This window comes from Stegodyphus dumicola, chromosome 2, assembly GCF_044657685.1.
Source record: "Stegodyphus dumicola isolate Sdum_Otavi_A_Nest chromosome 2, ASM4465768v1".
NCBI classification, from domain to species: domain Eukaryota; kingdom Metazoa; phylum Arthropoda; class Arachnida; order Araneae; family Eresidae; genus Stegodyphus; species Stegodyphus dumicola.
This window is the reverse complement of record NC_140769.1, coordinates 131593820-131611293: the sequence shown is the minus strand read 5'-3', so window position 1 is coordinate 131611293 and position 17474 is coordinate 131593820. Positions and strand designations below refer to the sequence as shown.

At 33.2% G+C, this 17474-nt stretch overlaps 1 protein-coding gene across 1 annotated transcript in view; it reads right to left on the bottom strand.

The window, feature by feature from the left end:
• Window positions 1–7407: 7407 nt before the first annotated feature.
• The window catches only part of LOC118184952 (uncharacterized), a 721540-nt gene continuing 711473 nt past the window's right edge, over window positions 7408–17474 (bottom strand). The window contains exons 13-14 of the mRNA XM_085811107.1: window positions 14173–14232; window positions 7408–9303 (exon numbers count right to left, since the gene is read on the bottom strand). Coding sequence (XP_085667233.1) covers window positions 8984–9303; window positions 14173–14232 — 380 coding nt within the window. The 3' untranslated portion in view covers window positions 7408–8983. The remainder of the gene's footprint in view (window positions 9304–14172; window positions 14233–17474) is intronic.

Here is a 17474-nt window from a genome sequence, read left to right as displayed (position 1 = left end):
TTTTTATAAAAATATGTTTTACAATAGTAAACACCGGTTATATACGATTCTACTGGAAGTAATTTCAAATATTTTTTGTAAAGACGTTTTAAGATAGAACAAGAAAAAGATCTAAATAAAGATAATGCAGGGAAATTCAAATTTAAAATGAAAAATGTTATTTGATATTTTTGTGGGAAAACATTAATGAATGGATATATAAGAACACTGCCGGCGCTCATGCGAGGAAGTTCACCACAATACGCCTTTGGTGATACTGTAGATATTTAAATCATGATACTTAAAAGAGTAAAAATACGCAAACATTCGGAAATCTGTGGTCGATGATAATACGTTGCTTTGAAAGTAGGCGCGGACTGCCGATACTGGCAGATGCCCAGCTGCGGTGAGATAGCTTTCCCGCAAAGCGGTGTTAGGGTTGCCATAAAGTGACAGGGAACGGCAAGGTTCCAGATTTGGCGGGTAATCGTTCACTTGGCGACAAAATTGGCGATATGGAATAGACGAAGCGAGACCAACTGTAGAACGCAATCTTAGCGTTTTCCTCGGGAATATTCTCAAAGGTAGGTTGAAACTATATATAACCTGCCTGTCCTGGGAGAAAATAGTGTCATGAGTTTAGAAATTGAGAGCGTCCGATGGAGTTAGGAGCTCTAATCTAGTGCTTTGCTGTGAAACTGTTTTCACCGTTATAGCCGTGTTGCTGATTGTTTCAGCGCGTTTTTCGTAGTTTTCCGACGAATGTAAACGTGTCTTTGGAACTGCTCTGTGTAAGAGTTTACTGGTGAATAAATTGTGCTTTGATTCTTCATCAAGTGCTCAAGGGTTATCATCCATTATTCCAAATCCATGAACTCATAGAACGCAGCAATGTATTAGAACAGAAGAGGTATAAATTCTAATTCAGAATTAGAATATTTTGTATTTATATTCCCAAACAGATTCTTTACGGAGATCGTATACCTTTTCATTATTATTATTTTGATTATAGTACATGCCAAATATCTTAAAATTCTGCATATAGAGTTAAAAAAAAAAGTCATTTACACAGATTTATACAAAACTGTATTTAAAAAGTTAATTAATTTTACTTTCGAATTCTTGTTATTAATGATATTTTCATTATCTAGATTTAAAAATATATTTGACGTATAAATGAGTTTAAAGAATATTTAGCAGTATTCGCTCAGAAATTGATTAATTCTAAACTAATTTCAAATATTTTACTGTTACACTTTATATAAAAGTTTGAAATTGAAAAAGCATTTCAAAATATATGTGACATACAAATATAACACGAGCGCTTTCATTATTTCTTTACAGACGAAATATATATCATGGCACTAACAAAAAATATCATTACACCATAAGCACCACAGTGACTTAGCTTCGTTATCTGGTAACAACACACAATAAATATATAAACGAAATTCATAATTCAGCACATCGAAAAATAATAAAACATAAAACTATACGACAAAGACTGAAAAACTGTAATACAATCAAATATTTACAAGTAAATTTTAAAGAAAAACATAAACCCCACCAAGCTATTTGTCAAATATATCTCACACTTACTTCTTTTCTTGAAGAGAAATTTAAAGAATTATTGGTGCTGTATCCAGCTGTTACTGATATCTTCCCGTTTTTAATATATATTAGTGGTGGTGAAGAAATATAAAGAATAAATCAATTTAAAGCGATTAAAAAACAGATTAGAATTACGGCACAAATTTTTACAAAATTGAAACTACCCATAACTCAAGTGTAACTAATGAGAAAAAGTTTTAAATTTTAATTTTCCTATCAACCTTCAAAATTCCTGAAATTTAATTTAAAAGTGCTTCTAAAAGTTTCGAAAACAGAATAAATTTTAAGAGACTGTGCACTCCATCATATCTAATGATAACCAAGTATGTTAAAGGCAGATATACTTCATGAGATTTAAATAAACGAGATAAAAAAAGTTAATTTATCGGATGACTGAATATCAAATTAACTGCATTTTTCGCGAATATGTTTCTAACTTGATTTTTTTTTTCATGTCTGTAATTAAACTAAGGGATGATACAGGGAATTAGTTCAGCCTCTTATACAGAAAATTAATTCATTATGCTAATCTAGCCTATATGAGAAGAGTGCCATGAATTTCTTATTAAAAATCATTAAGATATAAAATTATATTTACATATATTAGAATGTTCTTAGAGTGAAATAATAATTCTTTTAATTCTTCTCGCTATTAAACTTTAATTATTTTTCAACCCTATACGTCTTCATGCTTTCTTACCATTCTTTATAAACAAATGGAAAATCCAGACTACTTTAAGAGACATTTATTAATATTTATACAGTAATATACATAATTACAGGCAGTCTCCTAACTTCCATCAAAATTTATAAATAAGCATTTTAATTTAACTGGAAATATGTTCACAGATACCGTTAAAAATTATTCTTTCAATGGTGATCTGTATTCAAGAAATTAATATTATTTTCAATTTCAAAGCCAGGCTTTTCAAATATTCTTTTCTTTTCTCAGTTCTTCATTTTTCCTTTTAATGCATAAAGCAAGAATTTAAACATTAATTTAAAATATACTAGATTAATATACTGATGTCAAGCTCATGATGACATCATGATGATGATACTCATGATGATGTCAAGCTCATGATTTAATATAAAATGCATAAAGAGAAAAAATTAAAACATTTGAAACATAAATTTGGAATAGTGAATCAAACAACGAAATTTATATTTTGAATGCTGTTAAAACTTCCTTGAAAATAGATCATGGGGTCAATAGTATTTTCATTAAAACGCAAATAAATATTTATTTTGAGAAAATACTACTGAATACAGTGTTTTCATATTTTTTGAATGAAACAGACAATTTTGAAGTTTAATTTATAGTTTTCCACACTTGCAAAATATTATACGAATGTAACACTATATGAAATTAAGCTTTAATGATAATATGCATAACGTTTCCTATTTATTTCATATTCCAAACACGGAAAACTAATTATTTTCAAAGATTAATAATACAATGCAAGAATATCAAATGTAGCAGAAATTAAAACACAGCCTTAAAAAGGGGGAGGAAAAAATTTACTAGTATTTGTAGTTATATCCAAAACAAATCTCTAAAATTTGAAAATTGCAATTACCCTCATTCATAGTTTTAGTTTTACTTCAAATACGAATATGTGCAAAGTGTCATACAGAGAGTTCATACATTTCTGGAAAACTATTCTAATACATTTTATAGCATTGGATCATCCAATAAGTACGTTGATTTTTTCCCTTACTTACACTGATAGTGGAAAACACCAGTTTAGCGTCAGATTTATCTGTCCATAATCTAAATGTCGTCATTCAAGAATGCATCATCATTTAAAAGCTACACGAAAGGTTTATAAACTGGATCGGTGGGTCATACCAGAATTTGGAACAAAAAATTATAATTTGCATTTCTCACCTCAATACTTTAGAAAAATATTCATTCTATATCTAATAATCCCTGGTAAAGAAATCAAATTCTTCCCAGCGAGATAAAACATAGGAAGAGCTATTGACTTGATAAAAACACCATTTGCTATACCGACAGGAAACTTTCATCAGAAAATGATAATGATATCATTTTACGGCATGTGCAAAGAATTACCCATTTCTTGAAAATCAGACCAACGTTAAAAAGGGACAGATACTAAGGTGTTCTAGTACATTTATGCAAGTCAGTCAGAGTTTGCTATGACAGAAATCTTCACAAAGAGATCCCAACATAAAGAAGAGAGAACTTTTACGACAAAAAACTGTTTTAACAGTTTACTAGGAATTTCTTTTTTAAAAATTACCCAGTTTTCAATCCAAGTGAACAAAACATGTCATAAATAAGGTAAATTTAGCATTTGGGATTTTTTTTTTTTTTTTTTTTTTACAAACGATTTTCAAGCCAAAGGCTGGGACGCATACTGTCTGTCTACGAGAACAGATCAACGAGCCAAGGGTTGCTTTATTGTTATTTTGGTTTGGGCGACTGTTGGCTGAGGGGAAAAGAGTTTATCACTCGTCTTCAAGACACCCCTAGGGTAAATGGGCCAAGGCTCGTTTCTACGGCAACAGACAGCTGCAGACTAATTGGCGAGAGCTTTTCTTATGATCGAGAGACTGTATGTCCCAGCCGTAGTTAATGGTGGGATACATATGTCCCACGCGTAGCGATCGACTTACTATAAGCACTCCTATTATTCTGGAAAACTTTATTATATGAAATAGATTTTACATCGTATGGTACAGGGTAAAAAAACATTCTTTGCATAAACCAACACTACACATTGGGCAACTCATATTTGTTCTTTTCTCTATGTTCATGGGGACCTTCAATAGGTATAATCCTGCTTATGCTATGAAAGTTGGATTTTCGATTGCCTTATCAATCAAAACTGCATTGTAGACTACTAAATAAGGATGTCTCGGCATAAATGTGCTCCCACTTTTATGCTAGAACACACTAATGAACACTGATGGCAACGGCTTGCCTAGTAGTGCAGACCCACTTACGGGTTCTATTGTTAAGAAGACGTCACTTAAACCGTCTGAATTCAGAACAACTGAAACGATTCCAGGCTAAAAGTAATGGTGAGAAAAATACTTGCATTAGCTTACGAAGAGAATGAAATTTTCCGTCATGACAGATCGTGACTTCACATGGCAAGAGAAACGTTGCAAAAATTAAAGTAATTTTAATGGAAAATAGCGACGCATTCATAATATCCTACTCATCTCCTACCACCAGATAACTAACTTCCTTGTAACATTCAAAATCATTTAAAAACAATACTTATGAATTAGTTATATTATATCGGAAAAAAGCTCGATTTATTCTTTAGATTGAAATACGAAAGCTTCCTTAATACGCGAGACGGAAAATTACAAATTAAAATGGCAGCAAGTTGTAAATAATAGGTGATAAAAGTTGAATGTGGAATTGGTTCTATTGTTTTAAAACCCATTTAAACACATCATTACTGCTGCTATGATCCAGTATTAATACAGGATGAATTTGAATAAGTGAGCAAAATTTTAGAGGGTGATAGAAAGCAACTACATGAGCAATATTCGTTATACAATGTACCGTCGGAACGCAAAAGGCGAGCTGCTAGAATTGCTGCATTGTAAATGGTATAAAAAGGTTCGATCCTCGCACCCAGCGGCGACATGCTATTACTTCAAGCGCCAATGACAGCCGGACCACATTGTGTGAAAATACGCAATAATCGCAGCTTACAGCGACACATGGAACTCAAAGGCATTTTCTACCATGGATTGCCGAGATGATGGCTGGTTACACGAACTACGAAATTTCCAGGGCAAGGGATTGGTCGAGGTGGTCCCATAGCTTGGCCACCAAGATCATCGGATCTCTCATGTTTGGACTTTTTCTTGTAGGGGACTATATGAAAAGCCTAATCTACGAATGACCCGTTGAAATGAATACGGATGTAATCGTCAGGCTCGTCTTGTTGCCGGGGGTACTTGGGAAATACCTGGTGTCTTCGCAAGTGTGCGTCAGCCCCTATCGCACAAGTGTGAAGCCTGCATTGTAGCTGGCGAAAGGTTTTTTGAGTAATTTCTTTGAGCATGTACATCCATTACATTCATGTTAATAAAATGTTTCTTGAAGTACCTCCTCTCATTCTTGTGTTATTTTTTTTTTTTTTTTTTTTTTTTTTAAATGCTACAGAGAAAACCTACCCTTTGACTTCTCACCATACATTCTATGACGGATATTGCTCATATCACTGCCTTACATCAGCATCTAAAGTTCTGCCTATTTGTTCAGATTCACCCTGTATATTTGTTACTAAATAAGTTCATCTAGAAGATTAATTCGTAATAAATATTTCTGAATATTACTACTCAGCAATGGGTGCCAATAATACATTATTTTCAGCAATGAAATCTGAGATAATAAATGTTTTATGTTCTTTAGAAGAAAATGTTCCTAATTTTAAATATACTATAGTAAGTAAACGAATATATGTAAAATATATTAATTTTTCTTTAAAGGGAAAAATGTAGTGGGATATTTTACACAGAATTCAAGATTTGGTTTGCATAAGTGCATAACTGCTTTACTTTACATTATATCAAATACATTTAAGAGCATTAAAATAAGTACTGCATATCGTGAATGAAGTTTTATTATGTAAATTTAAAGCACATATGAATAAAGCAAAATTTCGTATTTTTTATTTCATGAATGGACTAAAATTGCCCGATTCCTTAATGTGCGTTATTCAAATGTTGCCTTTTAAGATGTATGGGAACCAGATGATAACCAAAGTCTAACGTAAGAGTCTATTTGGGGTTTCTATATATTGATATGCTATTAAGTTGAAAATAAATGCATTTATTTCAGTTATACTTACATTTATGTACCAGAAGGAAGAAATCGTGATTGGTTATAGTCCACAGGGTTTGTCCGGAAAGTAGTAAGACTGAAGTTTTTTGAAAACGTTTTTCACAATTTTAATACGGCGTTTTCTTCTGCATCAGTACGGCGTTCTTCCCAATCCCTGGAATACAAAAACTGGAATTCTCTTCAGCTCCGTTGTTATGGTCTCTTGAATAGCCTGGAACAAGCCGTGGTGCCGTTCTTTCATGATCCTTTTCAGTGAGGGAGGGGGGAGAAGAAGAAGTCTGAGGGAGCGACATCTGGGCTGTACCTGTACTTGAAAGACTCAGAAAATGAGTCGCTCGCTTCCGCACAGCAATTGCTGGATCATGGAGACACCATCACGACAATCCACCGAGTCACACCGCCTTTGCTATCATGGATTTCCTGACCAAACTGGCATCACACCGGCTTTCCCAAACACCCTACAGCCCAGACGTCGCTCCTTCAGACTTCCTCTTCTTCCGACTGAGAAAGGTCATGAAAAGACGACACCACCGCTGGGCCCAAGCAACACCTCCTAGAACTAACTGAATCCAGGGGGTGCTGGTCCAGGCCATTCAAGACGTCATAACGAGAGAGCTGAAGAGCATTCCAGTTTCTGCGTTCCAGGGAGACTTCAGTGATTGGCAGAAACGCTGTGCTGATGTAGAAGGAGCATATTTTGAAAACTATTAAGTCGCTGTGCCAAAATTATGAATAATTTTTTTAAAAAATTAGTCCTATTACTTTCCGGACAAGTCCTGTAGCAGGGTGAAAAAGATGTGCGTTTGTGAAATATATTGCAAGCGATATGGAGCAATACTTTTATAAAACAACATATGATATTCGTCTTACTGTGCTTATCCTTCGTACAATAGCAATATTAAACGAAACAGTTGTGTCGTTAGTTAACAACAGAAAAACTATTTTTTAAATACAACAAACATTTTACACAGACTTCAGAATTTTACTGGTGTACTTTGTTTTATTTCATTTGATGTTCACGAAAATCAAAATAATCAAAATCAAAATGTTCACGAAATAAATAAATAAAAATAAACTGTATCTTTATTAACAAGAATTATATTCAGAAGTTCAATTTTACACTAATTAAATAAATTTGATTTCTCAAACAGAGAAACTAAAGAGAAAATTCTGGGTCAAAACAAAAACGTATTCTACAAATTCTCAGTAATTTATACAATATTCTTTTCTAGGAATACAATTGCAGGTTTAAGATCTAAGATATTTCTGCATGTTAAACTTACGAACTTATCCGTTGTTATTTACTATTTATTGCCACTTATATCTAAAAAATACTAAAAAATAAGTGGATTGTAAATTCATTAATTGTTTTTTAGCCAAATGCATAAATATTAATAAAATATATTTCATGCTGAATGATATATTGATATATAACATGTATATAAATTAAATTTATACACTTTGACTTTCTCATTACAAATATCTTTTAATTTTGAATGCAGAAAACTGTGACTAAAATTTTAAATTTCTACAAAGATAGTTTTAAGGGCAAAAAACAGCTCACAGCTTTTCCAGCATCTCAGAGAAATTTAGGAATGTTAAAAAATAGTTTAAGTAATATAAAATAATAAATACATTTTATAAAAATCCTCAAAGAAATTTATGACACCACTCAGCTTAAAAGTAGCTGATTTAAGTAGAAAATACAAAGATATATTTTCTTTTAAATTTTGCTACAGCAAAAGAAATATTATGTTATACATCCAGTGTGCTTATCCAGTAAGAAACGGTGACTGCATAACAAATTTTAAATATCCCAAACTCCTTAAAGACATTTATCTATAGAATATTTATGTTAACATTCTACTGGAATTATTAAAGTTACATTACCAGTAATATGTATAACACTGTTAACGTACATTATATTATCTACTATTCTCGTTAAGAAGTGACACATTTTTTATTGAACCCTAGCTTCAAAATTAATTAATAACGGGAAATTGTTTTAAATTATTTTTATCCTAAGCTAGACAATAATATTTAAGACAACATCTTTGTAAAGCATACATCATTTTATCTGTCTTCATCTTCTTTTGATACATCCAAAACGTTTAACTTCACAGTGCTGTCTAAAACTCACAATACATTATCATACATAAAACAACATTATGCCTCTCGAGAAAGATCTGCAAAGTATGGAAATACTCAATGTTCTTTGATACTGCGAAATCCCGTCAACAGACTCTAAAGCAATAAATGGACACTGAAGAGTATCGGTCATATTGAAAGAGCAGTCTCTCTTGGAATTAATTTAATCTTCTGCGATGGACAGCAACATCAAAATTCATATTTGCCATACTTTTTAGCTTTGGAGAACATTAGAACTAACATGCATCGACTTAGCCGGCCCTGCTTGTTTGTTTTGTTCTTTTCATTGATCGACTTTCAATTTGGTAGCCAGACCATAAGCCTGCCAAAACTTTACACGACACGAAAAGAAAAACACTTCAAAATGTACACAGAAAAAAACGAAATCATTACGACCAAATGTTCTTGCTACGATACCTTCAAACACTTTTTGGACTGTTCCTTTCTTAGCTTTTGCAGCCGTCTAGCATATTTGAGATTGAAAGTTCGAACGAAGCAGGTCTTGTCTACCAACAGTCTGCTTTCCCTTTTGCGATAGTTATTGTCGGACCTTCCCATGATAAGGTATTCTTTACCAGGACGAAGTTTCGGGCATCGACAAGTATCTGGCGACCATACGTATTCTTTCGGAAGCAAAGAAAGTGTATTTTTGAACGACTGCTTCACTTCCAATTCGTACCTTGTTTCCCCTTGAAGAAACTCGAAGCTGATAACCAATGCTCGAATAACTGCAAACAAAACCAAAACAAAGTGTGTTATTAGACATGATTATTACAGCAACTTGACTAATTTTTATCATGTTTCTACTTCAAAAATTTAAATTATATTACAGAATTTCATAAGGTTTCTAGTAATGTAATGCTGGAGTGTGCTGCAACCCTCCTCGCCGATAATAATCGGCCTCATAGTGAACGCAGCACACCCAGCACAAACAAATAAAAATATAGTTAAAAAACTAAAACAAAAAATTAAAACAGAAATATAGTTAAAAACATCAAACCAAAATTCTCAGTGTTGTATAATCTATTGTCATTCATAAAGTTCATCAAATTCTTTGCAAATCTAACTCTTTATTGCGGCAGTAGAATTCCTTTATGCTACCATGTTTTTCTTTAACCTGTCACAAAAAACGCAGTCTTCGACGAAATGTCGTGCACTGTCTTCAGCACTATACAAACGACAACGACTATTCTTTTGCAAATTAATACTTTTCATTTACGCCGGGAAGCGCCCGTGTCCAGTAGTTATTTGATTGTAATCAAAATCATATGTCATTCTCATATTTTTAGGAACTTCAAAGTTCAACAAATAATATTTCCCTTTTCCCCGAAGTATTTTATTTCTCTTTTCAGCGATCATAATAGAAATCCTTGATTTTACTAATAACAATTCTTTTTTATGCTTGAATATCGAACGCATCCCCGGCATTACCCATGGCAGACCCTTTGGCCAGCATGTCGGCCCTCTCATTGCCTATAATAACAGTATTGGCAATGGGCTTTCACCCAGTTCATTTTTACTTCATGTATTTTCTCAACTTTTACAAGATCTTTTCTATGCGAGACCAAAATATTAGTGTTATCAACATCTGCTAGTGCTTCCAATCCAGATAATGTGCCTGTATCTATATTAATACATATTTTGACAGTCAGGTTTTCATCAATCCATTTAAGAGCAAATATGATAGCAGCCAATTCCGGCTAGAAAAACAGAATTGTAAGGTTCAAGTCTAATTCTGCCATAGTCTATTTCTGTACCAAACAAGTAAACCACATATACTGCACCAATTCCATTGTCATAACCTAAACCTTCAGTAAATATGTCCAATTCTCTTACGCGAACATTTGTTCTCCGATATTCCACTGCTTTTCTTAATGCAGGATGTGGACTGTTAATATTAAAGACAGAAAAACATGTATTATATTCAGCAAAACCTCTGTAAGTAACAAAATCAAGATTTTATGAATGTAATTTAAATTGATCATAATAAAAAGAATAAAATATCGAGAGAGGGCATACCGGCCAATATGCAACGACTTCCGTCGAAACTGTTTTAAAGCATCTGGTCAGAAGCAGCAGCCAAAGCTGTTGTATTGCATTTAATTTATTTCTGATTGGCTGCAGGTCCGCGGCCCTGGAACCCCAACCCCATATAACATAATGAGAGTAATAACTGTTTTATAAATTAATCGAGGTTTCCAGTGGTAATTAACTATACGATATCTCAAGGAAATGTTGACGTGAAATAAATAGATTTAACGTAAAAAATTGTCTTATTTCTATAATGAACGAGACACAATAACTCGCAATGAGAAAAATTGTTAGAGTTTGGTCTAAAAGAGAAAACATAATTCTTGGATCGAAGAATGTTTTTTCTCTCAGAAAGCAAAATTCACTTACCATATAACTAAATATAGAATTTTAGCAATACGGATTTTTTTAATACAAGTATAGATAGCTAACTTAAATACAAAACATTAACTATCACTACTTTTAACATAAAAATAGAATTTTTAAATTCGTACAGATTTATAGCAGATAACATAACAACCATCGATACTCTTTCTGTGACATATAGGGACATAAGATACACTCTTATGTAAAATAAACAGATGAAATAAATTGCTATTTTTTAATATTTATAATATTATCATAATAATTAATTAAAAATCTTACAGGTATATAAAATGAAACTGAAACACAAATATAAATTTTCAATGACCATTTTTTTAAAGTAAACTCAATCATTATTTAGAACATGTGACAGTAGCATTGAAAATGCATATTGGCAAACGGGAAGGAGTACACAATATATTTTGTTTTATTGCAATAGATCTTCATGGTAATAAAATTTAAGAAAAGAAATATTGCTGTTTATAATATTAAAAATTTCCAACTAAACATCTGAAGGTATTCGTATCAGTCAGCACAAAAGTCAAGAGAAATAAGTTCAATACAGCTCGTGCGCGCAAAATTAAGAGAATTTGCAAATTACGTTCATTTTTACAAAAAGTACTGAACCAAAGCTACATTAATTATGCCGTCAAAGAATTATGCAAATATTCAGAGTCGACCAATATCGAGAATGACAAACGATGATCATTATTTGGCACTTTCAGCACGGCGACACAGATCTGCTACAACTTCACAACTGTACACGTAAGCAGTACAGAGAGGAAATCTTACTATTTTCGAATTTTCAGGGGCGCAGTTGGACCTGGATTCCTGTTAATAAACTAAAACGCTCATCCACATTGTGCTAAACTGGGCGAAGATTACCTGGAAAGTGAGAATATCCGCTACATGGGTTATCCGGCCAGGTCTTCTGACCTTAACACTATACAGCATGTCTGGGAAGATCTTGATTCCACTCTGTAAACCATCCGTGAGTTGAAAACAGCCCTGCTGCAGGAGTGGGATCGATTGCCACAGGAACTCCTCAATTGTCTCTAGTGCAATATGCTGTCACGTTGCGTGACGTGGCAAAGAGGGCAGGCAATATTATGCCTGTCGTTGGCAACAACCTTGAGCATCTTACAGGTGACAGTGCAATTTACTCAGTTCCTCCCCCCATTTTGATGGAGAGTACCCCGGGGGGGAGGTCCTAGGGTCTTCCCCCTCTTTCCCTACCACCAACCTCTCGAGAGGACTTTCAGCTCGTCGCATATTTAGACTGTCTCCTTACCGCACGGACACTATACATTTACAAACAGCCATAATCGTGCATACATAAAGGACTTTTCAATGCTATATCTCCTTCTTTATTATAAATGTATATTCATAACCAAATTTCATTAAAATCTCCCCATTCATTTTTCAGAAATTCGACATAATATGCAAATCCTCTTAATTTCGCACACGAGTGTATTTACGTAAACTATGAAACAGTAAATTACGCTTTTTCTCAGAGAAAAATGTAAGCCTCCTACTAGAGATAAAAATTCTAATAATAAGATAAGAATTTTCATCCCTAAAATAAGCACAGGATAGTATTACATCAGCTCATAAATTCTTTGCATATTTTACTAAGAGTAATCACAATGCAGGAAGTGGTAATTTTCACTATGTACTAAATGTTTTATGACTTTTCCCGCTTTTGATGGTTTAGCATAATTAATTTTCCTCTGAAAAGAAAAAAAAAATTCTTTTTTCATACTTCTTTTATGACCCATAATTAAAATGCAAGCATATTTTACTTCATCTTTCGTCACAGGTAAAACTTAACGGGAATATATGAGTTTTCCTTGTCAAAACTGAAATTAGGTGCAAAATATACTTTAATTTAATTCTTTAATTAGCAAGGGAACAAAACAGTAAGCGCTTACGGCTATTTGTTTTTAATTTTAGTAAAAGAAAACTTACCTGTTACGCTTTGTAGGACTGAAATCACCGGAAAACATGCAAATTAATTTTTTCGTTCTTTACTGAATATTCATTGAAGCATTTTTATTTCAGCTTAAATATGATGAACTGGTATTTTAATTCTGACTTAATATGAAAAAAAATGACATTTTTATTCCCGAGTGCAAATGGCGTCACGAGTTAATTGCATTAAATTTCGTTGTTTTCTTCGAAGCGGATCTTTATTGTTTACATCTTTGCTTTCAAGATTTCAATAATATATACTATATAACAAAAACCTGTTCACTTCTGCTATAAATTATTTTAAACCCTAAAATGCACGCTAAATACTAAATTTTAAACATCTTACTCCTACAGTCTGTATTTGTTAAATGGAATTAAATTATTAAATATGCTTTAAATGAAATATGTTGGATCATTTTATAAAAATTACAATTTTGTGCAACTATGACACTTTTTTGTGTGTGCTTTCAATATAAACCAAAGATTTAAAAAATAATTCTATATTTTAACTTTTAACACCTACAAGGTCTATCCGGAAAGCAGTAGGACTGAATTTGTTTTAAAAAATGTATTCACAATTTTGACATCAACTTAATAGTTTTCAAATATGGCTCTTCTGCATCAACCCAGCGTTTCCAGCGACTTTGACAGCGACTGAAAACTCCCTGGAACGAAGAAACTGGAATGCTCTTCAGCTCCCTCGTTACGGTCTCTTGGATAGCCTGGACCGAGACGTGGCGCCGTCCTTTCAGGACACTTTTCAGTCAGGGGAAGAGGAAGAAGTCTGAAGAAGCGACATCTGGGCCGTACCTCTATTTGAAAGATTCAGAAAGCGAGTCGACCGCATCCATTTAGCAATAGCTGGATCATGGAGGCTCCAATGCGCCGAGTCATGGACTTCCTGATCAAAGTGGCATCATACGGCTTCCCCAACCAACCTACGGCCCAGATTTCTTGTACAGTAGCATGCAGCGTTTTAAAACATTCAAAATTTTATATATGAAACTGATTTCTTATACAGAAATATATGAACGAGGATAACACGATAGGAGTGGGCAATACTTAAAACTTCTGTTAATTAATTTTTTTCGACTTAACTTGGTAGGTCAATAAAATTCAATTTTGGTTAGTATATGCAATTTCAAAAACTTTAAACATTCATTTTATTTTGCACGTTAGTTTTCTTACAGAAATATAACAAGTTCGGAATATACAAAATAAAATACAATTACCAAAATCACTTTGACAGAAATGCTTCGTTTGATCACGATTTCGTTGACAGGGCTGACAACCTGGAAAAAAATATTGTAATAATTCTGAATAAAGATGCAGCTAAAATAATAATCTCAAGCAAAAAGTTTAATATGTAATTTTTTTACATATTTAACATTAAGGTTTAGATAAAAAAAACTGACGTGGACACGACATCACTTCCTAAGCATCAACATCAATGTAAATATCTACTGCCCATGCATGACTAACGTATTGCGTTTTGTTCCGCATGTTAAACTTAATGTGCCTAGGTGCGTTCATATTAAACATAGTGGGTTTTGATTCTCCTGTGCTCTCATGTATTTTTCGTTTTCTTACATAATTTTTATGTTTTTAATGTAATGTGTGTGTTTAACGCAATGTTTATATATGTTTTATGCTGTTTAATGTCGCATTGTGTACTCTTTGTACCGTGTACTGTTATGTTTTGAATATTGTGTGTTGAACTGTGTTTACTCTATGTATATTTATTTGTCATGTATTTCAAATGTGTATGCTTAAGCTTCATGTATGACTTACCATTAAGATGCCAAATCGTATATCTACCAAGTATCCATTGTACACTTAAGACGCCCCTGTTTGGTCATGTGAACAAACTCATTTTAATATCTCAATAAACTCCCGGGGTAGGCCTCTAGAGGCTCCAGGGAATTGTTGCCTCTAGGTAGGAAAGGGCGTGGGACACATGCCTGTTTACCTCTGTTAAACATCAGGCGTCCCCGTCCTCCGTCACCTCCACGGCCTATTTAAATTCATTTCCTCGAATTTTATTAGAGATATATTTCTCACTTCTCGGCAAGGCAAAAATAAGTAAAAACTGACATCTTCATTAAAATATGAAAAATATAGAAAACATAAAGCACCAAATACAGTTAAAACAGTTCAAAAAACTATTTTTACAATTAAAATTACAGTTTCTACGCAAAAACAAGCAATTCGGCCAGAGGGCAAGAAGGCAGATTTTTCGGTGCACAAAACTGAAAGTTTACTTTAGGTCCCATTCGGCAAAAAGGCACTGACGGTGAAGCAACTGACTTAATTCATTATTCTGCTAAAATTCATGTGTAAGCAAATGGCTGCTCCGTTAGGCTTAGTCGCAGTTAAACAACTTTTAAATTGTCGATGGTTCTACAACTATTGCATGCAGATTAGCTAAAAGCTAAAAGATAGCATAAAAACCTTACCAGAACATAAGAACAACAAGCAAAAAATGCACAATTTATCAAAATATAAGAACAAAAAATATGAGCTCACCGAGCCGGGTAACAAAGTGGGTATATACATATTTGGTGAAGCCGATTGCAACCGAAAAGGAAGGTGTACAAGTACATGTTATTGCAGTCTCATATACAAAATTTCAGCGTTCTGAGGCTACTCATTTTTGCGTTATGTGATATATACGTACAGACATCCCCAAAAAAATCTCTTCTGATTTTGAATTTATTTTTTAATCCACTTTGGGATAAAGTTGCATACAGATATCACGCAGAAAACATCGTTCAGATAGATTCGAGAGCTGTCAAAATGGATAACTTCGCTGAAATATGATACCCGAAATCTTTTGGAATTACAATACTTCCATTACTTCCTACAAGGAAGTAAAAGATAAATGTAATACTATCAACAAACTGTCAGTTGTGTTCGAGGACATCTTTTATGTAAAATAATGCAAATATTGGCAAGCAATAAAATATTACAAGTTCTAAAGATATTTATGCAGTTAATTTCTACTATTGCATTATAACAGATATCACCATAAGATTCATCTTGTATTTCGAAAATACCTTTCCTGCAGAGAAATGGAAATTTCCACAATACTCCACTGTTTTCATTAAAAAATATCCTTTTTTCGGCTTCCTGGCTATAATCAGCAAAATTTCTCATTGCTTCCTCATTTATAAGTTTTGCACGTGAAGTTTCACATAGGGTGTAAAACTTACAGGCTTTATCTGGAATACATTTTTTAAGCGCTACAACTCTTAAAAGGCTTTTTTTAATTTTGCGTTTATTCATTGCCCTGCTAAAAGCTGTTTTTGAAAGTTAAGTAAAAAATTTAAACAATTTTTAAAAAAAAATCTGAAATGTTTCGGATTTTAAATTACGTCCGAAGGGGCGTTTTTTTTAACATTTTGTGTGTTACCTTTATTTATTAAATATCATGTTCTACGTACTCAAACTATAAAATTCAGTTCAAGAGCAATACGGAAAATTAATTTTAAAATGAGCCTATCTTTAGAATTTCCGATACAGAGTCTCGCGCGCTGGAGATAAATCCCCCCCGTACAGTGTTGCCATTGCTCGCTTTGAAATCGTTTAGTTTTTTACTCAAAAATTCCTTGAAGTGTTACAAAATATGAAACCGATAATAAAACAAATTTCATTTTCAAATGAGGGCTTCCACATCCACATTCTATGGAAGATTACGTTATTCAAATTTTAATGGCTCTAAGTACCGTTGTTATATTACAATGCGAGAGACATACATACATTCATGCAGATTCTTCATCATTTAATTTCTTTAAATATAAGACAGGGCGATAATATATGGTGGCAACGATTTGAAAAGTGATACAGCCTTTTAAAGTTTTCGACACAAAATGCCAAAACGAAATTAATCAACCTTCAGGGCAAATTGACCCTTTGGACTAATAAACGGGTGACCCAAAACATTACATTAATGTACACGCATTTAGGATTATTTTGCCTATGACTAAGAACAGTAGAGCTATTTGCCTATGAGGATGGATGCTTTCGTGTCGACTTTCTAACGGATCCAATTATAACGAAAAAACATACAAACCCTATGCAGCCTAACCATCAGGAACTCAGAACTGCAAGTACTCTGCAGTTTTAGCCATAAGACTACTGGCCGACTTCCAGAGTTCAAGAAAAAATATTAAAAGGCAAGTTCTTAGATACGTAAAAAAGCAAAAGATATAAACAACTATTTTGTTTCCTTTTCGTACGAAGTAAGGGAGGCATTTGTAGGGTTTCCTTTAGTTACATTAACATACTATTGAAATTTTTGTTATCTTTCCTGAACTCCTCAAATTCCCCTCGCATTTCCTCGCCAGGATGTAAGTTTAAAGCTAAGTGAGTATTTAAACGAGTGAATCTTTGAGTTTAGTCAGAGCATATTTTCGTTAGCAAGCGCACATTTGGTTGCTGATTTTGCCGTTACGCTAATATGCAATTTGGCCATTCGGATAATTGTCACGTATGTTAGTTTTGTTGAGTCGACCTAAGCTAGCCGTAACTTAAC